The 15,339-nt window shown below is 36.6% G+C and overlaps 1 protein-coding gene across 2 annotated transcripts in view; it reads left to right on the top strand.

Annotated features, from left to right (window-relative positions):
• Nucleotides 1-15,339, top strand: part of RNGTT (RNA guanylyltransferase and 5'-phosphatase) — a 312,630-nt gene that overhangs the window by 78,263 nt on the left and 219,028 nt on the right. For both annotated transcript variants that reach the window (XM_011282466.4, XM_045057829.1), the window contains exon 9: nt 7,699-7,834. In XM_011282466.4, the coding sequence (XP_011280768.1) occupies nt 7,699-7,834 (136 nt within the window). The remainder of the gene's footprint in view (nt 1-7,698; nt 7,835-15,339) is intronic.

The raw sequence follows: 15,339 nt of genomic DNA, 5'->3' as shown, positions 1-15,339 counted from the left end.
TTGTAAGAAACTTTAGTATACCTGAATTTATTTCTGTGTACTTTTAGAACTTTGAGAATTAGGTTTCAGGGACTTGGGTGCAATTCTATTGGTAATAGAGACGAGAGGAAATGTAGCTGGTATAGAAACAGTAGAGGTTTGGCTGTATACTCTTAGGAGAGAAAAGATACAAAGGGAAAGTAAACTCTGGGCTTAACGTTACACAAGTGTCTCTCTTGAAGGACAGGAAATAGATGGCATGAATCTTCATATGAAATTATTATGTAAAGAGCTCGGATCATGTAACCCCTGGTATTAAGGGTAGGTTGGGGGACATACCAGTGAGGTTACGTCATAGGCACATTTACAGTACGTGAATCCACCTGTTATACAGTGGGCAAAAAAAGAAAAAGAAAGTAACCAGTATATCCATTAGCATTATATTGACAGTAAGCAGTAGAAACCGACTTTGGCTAATTTCAGCAAAGGAATAAATTGGAAGGATCTCAGGAGAACCAGTCTGGGAAAGTGGGTATGAATCAAGGGCAGGCAGGCATCAAGGACCTGAGCAAGGTCAGACACAGGAACACTTTGAGTAGGAAGCCACCATTGGCATTTGTTGACAGTGACTCTGCTGTTGCTGTGAATAATTTTTGAGCTATTCCTGTGCCTCTCTGTTACTCATTGAACTTAAAATTTTTATGAAGGGAGCATTTGATTGTCTAGTTTAGAACCTGAGCCTATTTCTAACCTGGTTGCGAGGAAAGGCCTTTTGGTTTTCAGTGTGAAAACAAAAATTTCTGTATCTATATTTAAAACGGGATCTGTCACTTCTGCCAAGCTAAATCAAATAGTTAGTCTCCTTAAATGCTCCATGGCTCAGTAAATAAAGTGTACCCAGTTACTCATGCTGGAAGCTAGGTAGTCATCCTTGACTTCTCCTATTTCCTCACTCCCATGTCTAATCCATAACATATTGTCCTGTTAATCTGCCTCTTAAATGTCTTGAGTTTATCCATTTACCTCTGAGTAATCCTTGCTACTGTAGTTCCACTTGGTATACAACAGAAGCTTCATAATATCTCTGGTCTACAGATTGGTTCCAACACATTATGTGGGGGTGAACTTTAAAAAATGCAAATCAGATTATGCTGTAATTTTGCTAAAAGCCTTTCAGTGGTGTGCCTTTTATTTACTTATTATTTTTCAGCTTTAGTCCACCTTTTAAATCATAGTGGGAGACTGGGACTCTGCAAACTACATTTCTCAGACCCGCTTGCCAGCTCACTTCTTGTTGGATTTTAACAGTGGGAGCCCTGGCAGGAATTTGGGAGATAAGAGAAAGGACTTTGCTTGTTTCTAGTTTCTTTGTACCTCCAGCAGCCAAACATAACTATCACTTCATTCTCCAGCTTCTTTTGATACTCCGAGCACCAGCCCTGCTGCTCCCTCTCACAGGTACCAGCTTCTGGGTGGTACATTCTAGATAGATGGAGTGCCACTTGCATCTCTTCCTCACCCACTGGGCTGTGTCCCCTTAGCAGTTTGAGCAACCTCTTTTCTGTGCCTCTTCCATAGAGTTTCAAACTTGAGCTGCAGGGCTCTTCTCCTTAGAGGCCAAGGTATCAGCTATGTGGTGCCTACTCCTTTGAGGTTTGAACACCTAGCTCCATGGACCTCCTCACCCTCTTTCAGGCATAGCCCCATAATGCCCTTCCTCCAGGTTCCTAGCTTCTCATGATGCACTTCTTTCATTTTGTTCCCCCAGCCCTTTGGTGGTAGTGCTTCCTGCAGTTACTAATCTCTTGATTCCCTTAGCCTTCCCCTTTTACCTTTTCAGCATTTCAATATCTATATAACCAGTTTCCTCTGTTAAATCTCCTGTGTTTGAATTACCCATATAATTTCTGTTTGTCTCCTAGAAGGGATTTTCCATTTTCTAGTAATAAAGTGAAAAAGAGATTTTCATTAATTCCTAAGTTTGGAACTACTTCTCTAGCCTCAAGCCATGCCATTTCCTCTTTTTCTCTTTATGCTTAGTATTCTGAAATTTTTTTTAATTGCCAGAACATGCAAATTCGTTTTTGTCTCAAAGATATTGCACCTGGTAGACTGTGTGCCAAACTCTGTCAGCACTCCTACCTCCCTTTCCTTTACCCTCCCATTCCATAGTTGCTTGGCTAACTCCTGCATAATGCATGCCAGAGGCAGTACACTATAGAGGCTAGAGACAGGCTATTGTCTAGGTTTTAATATCAGCTTTGCTATTTGGCCGGCTTTATGACTTTGAGCAAGTTACTTAATATGTGTTTCAGCTTCCTCGTCTGGAAAATGGGGATAATAATTTTACCTACATGGTAGGGTTGCTGTAAGGCTTAAATGTGTTAATGTCAAGCACTCTGAACATTGCTCCTTGCTCCGTGCATGGTCATTGCTCAGTAAGTGATGATAAGGTGCTGTGATCAGCTCCATGAGAATCCCTCTGGGATGTCTTTCCCCACCCCCACGCTCTGACAGGTCCCACCTTTTGTATGCTCCTGTAGTGCTGTGTACTTTACCTTTTCAACACTTAACTATGCTTGGGTTATTTGTTTAGTGTCTTGCCAGCATATAACAGTATATGGGATAGTGGCCTTTTTTTTTTTTTTTTTTTTATTAAAGAATCTGGCTGATTTCAGAGACTTTGGAGTCATGTGGAATATTTTTACATTCTTTATCTTTCCTCCCTAACATGAACAAGCTCCTTATTTTTCATAGATATCATATAACAAAAGAACACATGATTTGGAATGACTGGAATTCAAACCAAAAAAATCATACCCCAGAAACTTTTGTTCCAAAGCCTGAAAATTTATATGTGCAGAAGAATCCCTGAATACCAACTGCTAAATAATTTCTCTGGTATCTCTCTGCAGATGCAAGCTCGTTTCCCATGAGCAATCCTTTATATTGAATTCTATCTTCTAAAGCCTTTTTTCCTTGATCTTTTAAATCTATTTACAATAAGTGTACATAGACGGTATTTTCTTTTAATATTCTACTTGAAGTAGAAAGGTCTGGTAGTAAGATATCTATATCTATATCTATATATCTCATATATATGTGTTAAAGTATGGATGAATAGAAAATAATTATGACAGGAAAAAAAATATGCCAGCACCCTGGGATTGAATATTTATTCTATTTCAACATTATATTTAATTCTGAGCTTCTGAGCAGCCAGTGAAAAGGGAAATATAATTTTTGTCATTATATGAACAGAAGAGGAAAACCACCTCTTTTTTTGTGAATTTTAAAATTTATTAGCATAATTTAGCCATTCTCAAATTGTGACTGTAGACCACTAATTCTGCTGAATACTAACAGATATCAGGATTAAGTTTTAAGGATAATGGGATAAATAAGATAAACAGACTCTTTTTTTTTTAAGTTTCTAATTTTGATTCCAGTGTAGTTAACATAAAGTGTTATATTAGTTTCAGGTGTACAATATAGTGCTTCTACAATTCTATTCATCACCCAGTGCTCATCATGATAAGTGTACTCTTTAATCCCCTTTACCTATTCCATTCATTCCCCCTTCCCCCCTCTCTTCTGGTAACCATCAACTTATTCTCTATAGTTAAGAGTCTGCTTCTTGGTTTCTCTTTGTTTGTTTCTTAAATTCCACATATAAGTGAAATCATGATATTTGTCTTTCTCTGACTGGCTTATGTTGTTTTAGCAGTATATACTTTCTGTCTCCATTCATGTTGTTGCAAATGGCAAGATTTCATTTTTTTATGGCTGAGTAATATTCCATTGTATGTGTATACCACATCTTTATCCATTCATGTATCAATGGACTCTTGGGCTGCCTCCATAATTTGGCTATTGTAAATAGTGCTGCAATAAACAATGGGGTGCAATAGATTAGTATTTTCATATTCCTAGGGGAAATCCCCAGTAGTGCAATTGCTGGATTATCGAGTAATTCTGTTTTTGATTTTTTTTTTGAGGAAACTCCATACTGTTTTCCATACTGGCTGCATTGTTGCATTCCTACCAACAGTGCAAGGGGGTTCCTTTTTCTACATCCTCACCAACACTTCTTTCTTGTGTTTTTGATTTTAGTCATTCTGACAGGTGTGAGGTGATAGTTCATGGTAGTTTTGATTTGTATTTCCCTGATGATGAGTGATGTTGAGCATCTTTTCATGTGTCTGTTGGTGATCTGTATGTCTTCTTTGGAGAAGTGTCTGTTCAAGTCTTCTGCCCATTTTTTAGTTGGATTATTTGTGTGTGTGTGTGTGTGTGTGTGTGTGTGTGTGTGTGTGTTTAGATTTTGAGCTGTATAAGTTCTTTATAGATTTTGGATATTAACTCTTTATCAGATATGCCATTTGCAAATGTCTTCTCCCATTCCAAAGATTGCCTTTTTGGTTTTGTTGATTGTTTCCTTCGCTGTGCAGAAGCTTTTTATTTTGATGTAGTTCCAATAGTTAATTTTGCTTTTGTTTCCCTTGTCTAAAGAGACCTATTTAGAAAAACGTTGCTGTGGCCAATGTCAAAGAAATTGCTGCCTGTGCTCTCTTCTAGGATTTTGATGGTTTCCTGTCTCACATTTAGGTCTTTAACCCATTTTGAATTTATTTTTGTGTATGGTATAAGAAAATGGCCCAGTTTCATTCTTTTCCATGTAGCTGTCCAGTTTTCCCCATACCATTTGTTGAAGAGACTGTTTCCCATCACATTATCTTAACTCTTTTGTTGAAGATGAATTGAACATATATTCATGGGTTTGTTTCTCAGCTTTCTGTCTGTTCCATTGATTTATGTGTGCCTTTTTTTTTTTTTTTTTTTTTTTTTTGTGCCAGTACCATACTGTTTTAAATACCCCAGCTTTGTACTATGACTTAACGTCTGGAATTGTGATACATCTAGCTTTGTTTTTTCTTTGTCAAGATTGTTTTCACTATTTGAGGTCTCTTGTGGTTCCACAAACATTTTAGGATATTTGTTCTAGTTTTGTGAAAAATGCTATTGGTATTTTGATGGGGATTGGATTACATCTGTAGATTGCTTTAGGTAGTATGGACATTTTAACAATATTTTTTCTTCCAGTCCATAAGCATGGAATATCTGTTTATTTGTGTCAACTTTGATTTCTTTCATCAGTGTTTTATAGTTTACAGAGTACAAGTCTTTCATCTCCTTGGTTAAGTTTATTCCTAGATATTTTATTATTTTTGGTGCAATTGTAAACAGGATTGCTTCTTAATTTCTCTTTCTGTTGCTTCCCTATTAGTGTGTAGAAATGCAACAGATTTTGGTACGTTGGTTTTTGTATCCTGTGACTTTACTTAATTCACTTATCAGTTCTAGTAGTTTTTTGGTGGAATCTTTAGGGTTTTCTAAATATCAGGTAATCTGTAAATGGTGAAAGTTTCACTTCTTCCTTACCATTTTGGGTGCCTTTTTTTCCTTTTTATTGCAATAAAGAGACTTCTTTTTTTTTCTTTTTTTTAGTAAGGAGACTTTTTATGTTTTCTCATAACTAAATATTCCTAACACCTTGACATCCTAATATCTTGACTTTCTAGGAGAAAGATATATTGTTTCACTAATTCATTTTGCCACGAAATACATTTTAAAGCAAATATTAAGCTTTGCAAAGTGCTGGCCTGAGTCCTTGAACAATGTGATGGATTATATCTTCAGTACCATTTTTGCAGAAGATATCACAGTTGCTTTTTATTTGACCTTTCCTTATGGTGATGTAAATTTTCTTTGAAACATAATCCAGGGCAAGGCTGACTTCTTCCAAGGAATCTAGATTTTCCCTATCAACCAGGAATTGCTGCTTTTGAAAAGCATGTGCAGGAGTGCTTTGGGAACAAAGTATTTCTGTTGTCTGCCACCCTGCTGGCCTGGTAGTTGGTTTAGGAGCCTCTCAGAGTCATTCCAGACTGAGGCTGATTTTATTTTTCCTAGTGTAACCTGACTGTCCACAACCCATACCTGCTAGGGCTGCAGCTGTTTCAATATGTAGCAAGGGCCTGAGCTCTCCACCTTCTCTCCAGGGGCCTGCTGGGACTAATTATTTTGAAAATACTAGTAACAGCATGCTTCCAATTTAGTCTCCAAATGTAAGCTCTTTTCATCATCCTTGCTGCTCTTCAACCTGTTTGTTACACACTTCTTTTACCTTAATCAGCTTTCCCATTTCTCCTCTCCTCTCCTAAACATGTATATTTGCTCTTTAGAACATTTGTTTATGGGAAACAAATTATCCTCTGTTATATTAACCTCTGTTATGTTACCTTCCATCTCTTCATTTAAGGTTTCCTTTAATGTTTCTTCTACCCGCTGGCCTTAACTTGATTGAGCTCCATCTTTCAGTTGTTGCTTCTTTTTTCTGACATATCTTTTGGGCAGGTGGTTGGGCAGGTGGGTCAGCATTCTTCATTCTCAGTAGTATATCCAGACTATTACTCTTACACTCTTTTAATGAACAGCCAGCAAGAACAACTTTGTAAAATAAAATTCTGTGCTTTTGAGCCTTATGCCTTTTAACTTTCTTATTTCTGTCAACTTTTTCTCCTTTGACGATTTTGGGACCTGGATATCATCTTCATTTTCATCCCACATATTGCCATATTCATTTGGTAGCACAGCCTATCCATCTATGATTTTCTCAACTTGAATCCATTTGGACTTTATTTTTATATATGGTGTGAAGTACAGTTTCATTCTTGATGATCCACTGATGGGGAAGCAGTGATGGTAACTTGACCATTTGAGGAATGATGACTTTTGAAGTATAGAAATTACCCCATAAATTGATTGGCTCTAAGAAGATAAGGACTGATTAAAAATCCTTAGGAATGTTGAAAATGTTTAAGATATTTTGTTTAATGTTTAATATATTTAAAACTTTAATTTTATAGAAATGAATGAGAATTGTACCTGAAATGATGGTATCTGGCTATGTCGTAATCTTGATTCAAAGAGAAAGGTTAGCTGTTTTGCTAACTGAAGTGTAGGAGAAGAACACTGGATAGTTTGAGCTCCAGCCATTTGCAAATGACTTGTTTCCTCTTTTTCCCTAGTGCAAAGTGGAGAGAGTAATAACTAATTCATAGAATTGTTGGGCTAAGAAAATGCAGTAGTTACATATAGATGTATGTGTGTTTTGTAAACTTTGATGTTTAAGATTTAATAAAAGTTAGAGAACCAGTCTCTCTTAAGATGGGACATAAGGTTGCTCTTTGACATCACATTGTCTCAAAAAAAAAATGGGTGTTTTTATAGAAAAAAATATTTTAACAATTTAATCCAAATGATAATGGTTGGGGCCAGGAGGTGGGGGATCTAGTGAACATTATTTTATGCAACTATTGTAAGTCTAAGGAAAAAGAACTGTTATTTTTTACAACCCTATGCTAGAATTGCACTGTTAATATTACTTTTTTTTTATTAAAAAAAATTTGTTTTTTTAACATTTATTCATTTTTGAGAGTGAGAGAGACAGAGCATGAGTGGGGAGGGGCAGAGAGAGAGAGAGAGAGGGAGACACAGAATCCAAAGCAGGCTCCAGGCTCTGAGCTGTCAGCACAGAGCCTGATGCGGGGCTTGAACTCACAGACTGTGAGATCATGACCTGAGCTGAAGTCAGACGCTTAACCGACTGAGCCACCCAGGCGCACCAATATTACTTTTTTAATGTTTCATTTACAGGTATATGATGTTGATCGATGGCACAAATGAAGTTTTTATGATTGATAGAGATAATTCGGTGTTTCATGTTTCAAATCTGGAATTTCCATTTCGTAAAGATCTCCGTATACATTTATCAAATACTCTCTTGGATGGGGTAAGTCATATATTGTTGTTGTTCTTGTTTTTTATTTTATTTAAAAAAAATTTTTTTTTTCTAACGTTTTTATTTATTTTTGGGACAGAGAGAGACAGAGCATGAACGGGGGAGGGGCAGAGAGAGAGGGAGACACAGAATCGGAAGCAGGCTCCAGGCTCTGAGCCATCAGCCCAGAGCCTGACGCGGGGCTCGAACTCACGGACCGCAAGATCGTGACCTGGCTGAAGTCGGACGCTTAACCGACTGCGCCACCCAGGAGCCCCGTTCTTGTTTTTTAAATTAAACATTGTTGTTTTCTTTCTCTTGCAAATTGTATTTTTATTAATCCAATAAGAAACTTACAATCTAGTTCTTTTTTATTTTTTTTTTTAAATTGAGGTATAATTGACCTGTAAAGAAAGAAATCTAGTTTTTATTAGGATGTTAAATTTCATTTATCTCTTACCTTCGTTTTCACTTGACCATTGTCTTGAGTCTGAGAGTAAATGAACAAAATGAAATCTATTTTTTTTTGTTCTTTGTGATTAAAAAAAAAATTCTTGTTCAAAAAGACTAATTTTATTATTTTATATGTCAAAATTGAATTTTAATTAAGTGATACAACATACCACATTTCCCTTGGCTCTTTAAAGAGAATCATGCCTTTGAAAGCAACCACTGTACTTTAACATTTGAAGTTTGAAAGCTAATAATAATTTTCCCATTTCAGAAAATCTATATTTAATAATCCATAAAATTACTTGGTTAAAAATATTTTAACTTTCTTCCATACAAACAGCTTTCTTCTAACCAATTCTGAAAATATTTATTCATTGTAAATAAAAATTAAAATAGTATATAGAACATTAGAAAAAAGTTGGTAAAAATCACCTGAACCTACCATTGGAGTAACTTCTGTTACCATTTTGATGAACATTGTTCCAGACTTTTCTCTTTGCCACAGTGTTGTCTTATGTCTGCTTGTGTGGTATATAACATTTTTATTAGTAATAGCAACTCAGAACATAGGTGCTTTAGGGTAGTTGGGACTCAGTAAGATTCTGAATAATGTTGGAACCTCTGCTTTGATTAAAAATGAGTGCTCTGGTTAAATATATATACACAGGTATAGCTACATATTTTGTGTGAAGAGAACCAAGTATTACATGTATTTTTGTGATTTGTCTTTTTTCCCCATGTAGCAATTTGTTTTGGACACCTTTTTCACATAAATGTCTGAATGATGTACCACTGTATATGTAAACACTATAATTTGGGGTATCCAAGTATCTTGACTGTGAAAATTTTGTAGGGGATGCTCTTTAAAAATATGAGCCATCTCAATAGCCCAACCTCAACCTAATGAATTAGACTCTCCCAGGGGCCAGAGTATCTGTACTTTCAATAAGCATGCAAGTGAAAGGCGCCTGGGTGGCTTGGTCAGTTAAGCATCCAACTCTTGATGTTGGCTCAGGTCATAGTCTCGCGGTTCAAGGGATTGAGCCCTGTGTCGGGCTCTGTGCTGATGGAATGGAGCCTGCTTGAGATTCTCTTTCTCCCTCTTTCTCTTCCCCTCTCCTATACTCTCTCTCTCAAAATAAATAAACTGTTTAAAAAAAAAAAAAAGAAAAGAAAAAAAAGAAAAAAAACGCTCAAGTGATTCTAATCAGGCAAGTTTAAGAAACACTTCTGTAATTTATTTAACCAGTCCTCTTTTGGTGGGCATTTTGACTTTTTTTTTTTTTTTTTTTTTTTTTTTTGGTAAGACACTTGAATGCATATCCTTGTATCTTTTTCCTTTCACATTTGTGCAGTTTTATAACTAAGATTCTTAGAGGTGAGATTATAATGTATATTAAGAAGCTTTTGATTGCAAGTCACTGAAGCCCAACTTAAAGTAACTGAGGAAAGAAAGAACTCTATTGGCACAAATCATTGTTTCAGGTTGGCCTGCTTCTGGCTGGATCTGGGGGCTCAAAGGATACTGGCTAAGTTCTTTCTCTTTCTTTACTTTACTTGTCTGTTTGGTCTCATTCTGCATGAAGGCTCTTTTACATGAGAGGCAAATTGCATTATAGTGCAAGCAGAAAGAAAACTCTTTCTCTTCCAACATCCATATGTCAATCCCAGGGAGAACTTCAAAAGGCCTGCCTGAGTTACGTATCCATGGAAGAGTGACACTGGAGGCTGGTCACTTGATGGCAGCACTCCCGCTTGGAGTGCAGGAGGAGTAGTGCTTCTAAGAAAGGGATGGTAGTAGGCTATACCTTGTTCCCCATGCTGTGGCATGCCAATTATAAATATTGACAGATGTAACTGGTACCCTTCTTTCCAGAACGTTTAAACACATGCACAGTTCTACGAACCATTTGTAAAGGATATGTACATTGTCTTAAATGCTGGGTTTTGAAAATTGAATATTTTCTAATTGGATGAGGGAAAGACTTCTTTTTTATTTTATGAGACAGTATAGCATAGTGGTTAAGAGCCCTAACGCTTAACTGATGGTGCCTTACTGGCTTTATCAGTTATTTTATGAGGGATTTAAATAATTTACTCAGTTTCTTCATCTGTAGTGAAGGGAGGCTAAAAATAGTACTTAGATTTTGGTGCTGTTGTGAAGATTAAGTTGGATAGTTTATAAAGTGCTGATAACAGTATCTGAGACATAGTAAGTAAATGTTTACCTCTTTTTTGCATTTATGTGAATTGTTAATGAGGTTTAACAGTTTATTTATGAGTTATTGTGTTTCTTCTTTGAGTTGCTGGCTCAGATCCTTTATATGTTTTTCTATTGGGTTTTCACCGTTTTCTTACTGATTTATAAGAGTTTTTTGTCCGCTAGGGTATTTCTGACATGGATATTGGAAAAAATGTATTTTACTTTTTGGTGTTTTCTGTGGCACGAGTTTGAATTTATATAGGTAAATTTATGTTGGTAAAATTATAAACTACTATAATAGGGTTTTTAAAAAATATTTATTTATTTTAGGAGACAGAGACAGAGAGAGGAAGGGGAGAGAGAACCCCAAGCATGCTCTCTGCTCTGTCAGAGCAGAGCCTGACACGGGGCTTGATCCCACCACTGTGAGATAGTGACCTGAGCTAAAATCAAGAGACAGATGCTAAACCAACTGAGCCACCCAGGCACCTGAAACATCTTAGTAATTAATATTTGCTTTTTGTGTCATTTTAAGAAATTTTTACTCATTTTCCTTCCTATTCATATTTTTACTTTACAGTTGTTATAATACCCACCAGTATTTCCTTCCTGTATTTCTATGGTATTATTTGTATATTTAAATACATTTGAATATCTGAAATATCTGAAATACATTTTGAAAGAAGGAATAAGATAAGGGTATGATTTTATTTATTTCCAAATGTCTAAACTGTTGTCTCAACACCATTCAGTGAATCTATTTTTCCCTTTTTGTTATTGTTGTGTCTGTTTTTCCTTTTTAATTGGATATATTATTTTTATTGTATAGTGGGTTCCCTTATATATCATTGTTTCTTTCTTGATTTGTTTTTTCATTCCATTAATATTTTGGTCTTTCAGTTGTAGTTTTAGGTTGATTTTAATACTCTGACTTTAGCATACAGTTTAATGTTTGGCAGTCCAGGTGTACCCAATCTCCTGGCCATTCTGAAGTTTGCCGCTTAGATTTTGCTCTCTTTAGCTTTTGGGTGAATACGCTATTTGCTTAAGAAGTTAGGCTGTACTTCATGTGCAAATCTATACAACAATGAGCTTATACTTTTCCCTGCAGAGTAATCTCTGGTAGGCTTGTCTTAAGACCATTCATCTTTCTCTGCTGTTTTTGGTTATATGGTTTATCTCTTGGCCACACCTTCACTGTCTTTCTTTGGAGGAAAAAGGGACTCTACATCTTTATTATAAAACTTCCTGCAACTTCAGGTCTCCCTTTCTATAGGGATGCTATTTCCGTGTAAAAAATTACCAAACTTTCTTCAATGTTGAATCTTTTTTGTGAGCCAGGTTGAATTATGTGTGGCTAATAACTCTTTGGAATTTGTACGAGAATGCTTTTTTTTTTGTTTAATCAAGATGAAATTTGCTCCTCTTTCTGGTTTTTATCCACTATTGGGATGATAGGGAGTAGCTTGTGAATGTTTACTTAAATTCTCAGTGATAGAATGATCCTGATGAAAATCACATGCATAAAATATATATTTGTTTAACAGAGGGAATCCCACTTTCCAAGTGACCTGAATGCTTGTGGCCCCCATCCTATGTTGTTTGTTTTTATTTACCAGCTAGTTATTTGAGTGTGCAAACCAGAAGATGGAAGACTGCGATGGGAGAATAGGATGTTTGAACTAGTCACTTCTTTTTCTTTTTTTAATTTTTTAATTTTTATTTTTGAGAGAGAGAGAGGGAGAGGGAGAGAGACAGTGTGAGTGTGGGAGGGGCAGAGAGAGGGAGACACAGAATTCAAAGTAGGACCCAGGCTCTGAGCTATCAGCACAGAGCCGGACGCAGGGCTCAAACTCACAAGCCGCGGGACCATGACCTGAGCTGAAGTCGTATGCTTAACCGACTAAGCCACCCAGGCGCCCCTGAATTAGTCACTTCTGAGGTATAGTTTGGGGTGATGAGAAGGTTCGGGATGTGATCGAGGAGGGTGAGAGGTTGAGGTCGTGTGAAGAAGAGCAGTGGAAGTGAGATCAAGGAATGTATTAGGTGGTTCCTAATGAGTGATGGTAGGAGTCCAGGTTGAGAGGATGACTGTGAGCAGGTACTAAAGGCAGAATGAGGGTAGCATAGTTGGATGGAGTGGCAGAGACTGAGCAGAGTAAATAGAGTCACAAAACAAAGAGGTATCTATACTGTCTACTCTGGGAGACTGCTAGTAAATTCTCATTCCTGTGACAGTGTGCAGTAAATGCCATTTTGTAATAAAATGACACATATGTGTATATATACGCAAACATTTGTACCATATGTATGTGCATGTGTGTGCAATGCATACACACACATGGTATGACTGGTACCCCTGGAGTTTTGCCGTTTGTAACCTGCACAGCCAGTGTGACAGCTCTGGTAGTTAGTTCAAGGGAACAGCAAGAATAGTTTTGTTTGTGTTACCCTCATTTACAATAGAGTTTTTTAGCGTTATAATTAATAAAATAAAAGGAAGAAAAAGACTTTTAAGTTACAGCATTTGTCATAGTTTAGCATAGTTTGTTGTTGAACTCATGTTTTTAAATGCGTTTCATGTTCAAGTTGCTGTGCCGAGTGCAGAGGGTTGAAAAGAAGGCCTCACCCTTGAGAGATTTTACTGCACTGGGTAGGGGTGGAGAAAAATTGGTAGTGACATGGGAGACCTTCAAATAAAACAATAACTTGACTGGTATTTTACAGAAGTCCTGTGGTGGTTTGGAGGAGAAATAAATTATATCCAGTTAGTTTGGAATGAAGGATGTTTTATAGAGGAATTGGCATTAGATATGGAAAGATTTCTTTAGAAAGAGATTTTTGTTGGACATGGGCTGAGGGCATTCCAGGTAGGAAATAATGCTTAAAAATTAGATGTTTAACCATCTGCAGATTTAACTGAGCAATACTATTTATTTTCACCCCGAACTTGGACAAATGAAAACTGCATAATAGACTCTTGTGAAGTTTTAAAATAGCAATATGATTCATGATGTCAATTTACTTGGACCAGAATTATAGTTGCCATATCTGTTTTTCCAGTTAGTTAATTAAAACAGTCCTCTGTAGTTTCCTGTTTCTTCTACATTTTCATTTGCAAATTGTTTTTGTAAAATTCCAAATCCAAGAATAACTCAAACTACCTAATTGTCTGACTGTCATATGTGAGCATTGAAGCTTTTGTTTTGCTCTCTAAATTATGTTCTTTGACCCACAAAATGCAGAAAATAGGAGTTTAGAAGTATGGCATTAATTCATTTGAAACAGTCAGTGAAATTCAGTTAATTTTATACTGAGGCTAAGAGGAGAATATAGCAGTTAATCACCAAAGTTAATAGCAAGAATCTTGGAAAAATGGCATGTCTGTTCAACTGTTAATGTTTTATAAAGGAATATGCATACTCATTGTTAGAATTTTAGAAAGTCTGTATATCATAAAGTAGAAAAAAATTCAACTGTCAAGAAGAGGTTACATTTTAACATTTTGTTGTATCTTCTTTTAGTCATTTTGTTGTGCCTATATTTACAGAATATGTATAATTAAATGTATATAGCTGACATTTAATGTATGCTGTGTATCTGGGGTTCGTTCCATCATTTTCCTTCATTCTGAGGAACTGATCTTAGGATTTAAGAAAATTTAGTTTTATTTTTTTTTTTTTTAATTTTTTTTTTCAACGTTTTTTATTTATTTTTGGGACAGAGAGAGAGACAGAGCATGAACGGGGGAGGGTCAGAGAGAGGGAGACACAGAATCGGAAACAGGCTCCAGGCTCCGAGCCATCAGCACAGAGCCCGACGCGGGGCTCGAACTCACGGACCGCGAGATCGTGACCTGGCTGAAGTCGGACGCTTAACCGACTGCGCCACCCAGGCGCCCCAAATTTAATTTTATTTTTAAAACTTGAAATATAATTCACAAACTAGGAAATTCACCCTTTTAAGCTGTATAATTTAGTAGTCTTTAGTATATTCACAAGATTATGCCACCATTACTGCTAATTCCAGAACATTTCGTCACCTAGGTGGCCTTAGTTGAGTGGATTTCAAGGAATGGGTTATCTTTGAGATGAGCTTTGTAGGTCTACAGGTTTCCAGAGAACAGTTAATTATTTCCTCTCATTAAAACCCTTTGATGGTTCCCCATTGCGCATAGCATGAAACCCAAACTGCTAAACATAATATTCTTTATATCTGGGCCATGCCTGTGTCTTTGCCATTGTCTTTGATTGTGAACCCTTGAAACATAACCTCCATCTATACTGAGCTTTGGACAATTTGCTTCAAAACCATCATTTCCATGCCTTTGTAATACAGTTTGGCTCATCCACTGTCCTGCTAGGAAATGACCACTGTGTCCTTCAGGGTTCAACTCATGGGTCCCAAGTGTCTTAGCATACCTTTCTCTTACTCTTCAAGTGGAAATAACTACTCCTCGTTAGGCTTATTCCCTATGTATTTGGTATTTCTTTCCTTATTTGGCTGAAAGAGTGTAGGTTTATGTCTGTTGTCTTGGTATAGTTAGCAATATATCAGAAGTATTCTGATATAGACAATAAGCTACATGGCCACTCTATATGGCCATCTATCATTAAAGCTGTAACTCTTCATTGGACCCAGCTACTTAACTATTCTCTTCTCTTTCTGGGACTCTCCTCTGAAGGTAGGGACTGTATGCTTAATTTCTCCAGCACTTAGAGCTATGTCTAATAATGTAGTTTCGGCTCAGGAAATATTGGATGGATAGGTAGAAGGGTGGATACCTGGGATCTTCAGTAAAAAGGAATGGAATATAGAAAAGTACAGAGGAAAGGAAAGTAAAACATGCAGGTGTTTTGTT

This window comes from Felis catus, chromosome B2 (genome assembly GCF_018350175.1).
Source record: "Felis catus isolate Fca126 chromosome B2, F.catus_Fca126_mat1.0, whole genome shotgun sequence".
NCBI lineage: Eukaryota > Metazoa > Chordata > Mammalia > Carnivora > Felidae > Felis > Felis catus.
This window is presented reverse-complemented; position numbering and strand designations above follow the sequence as displayed.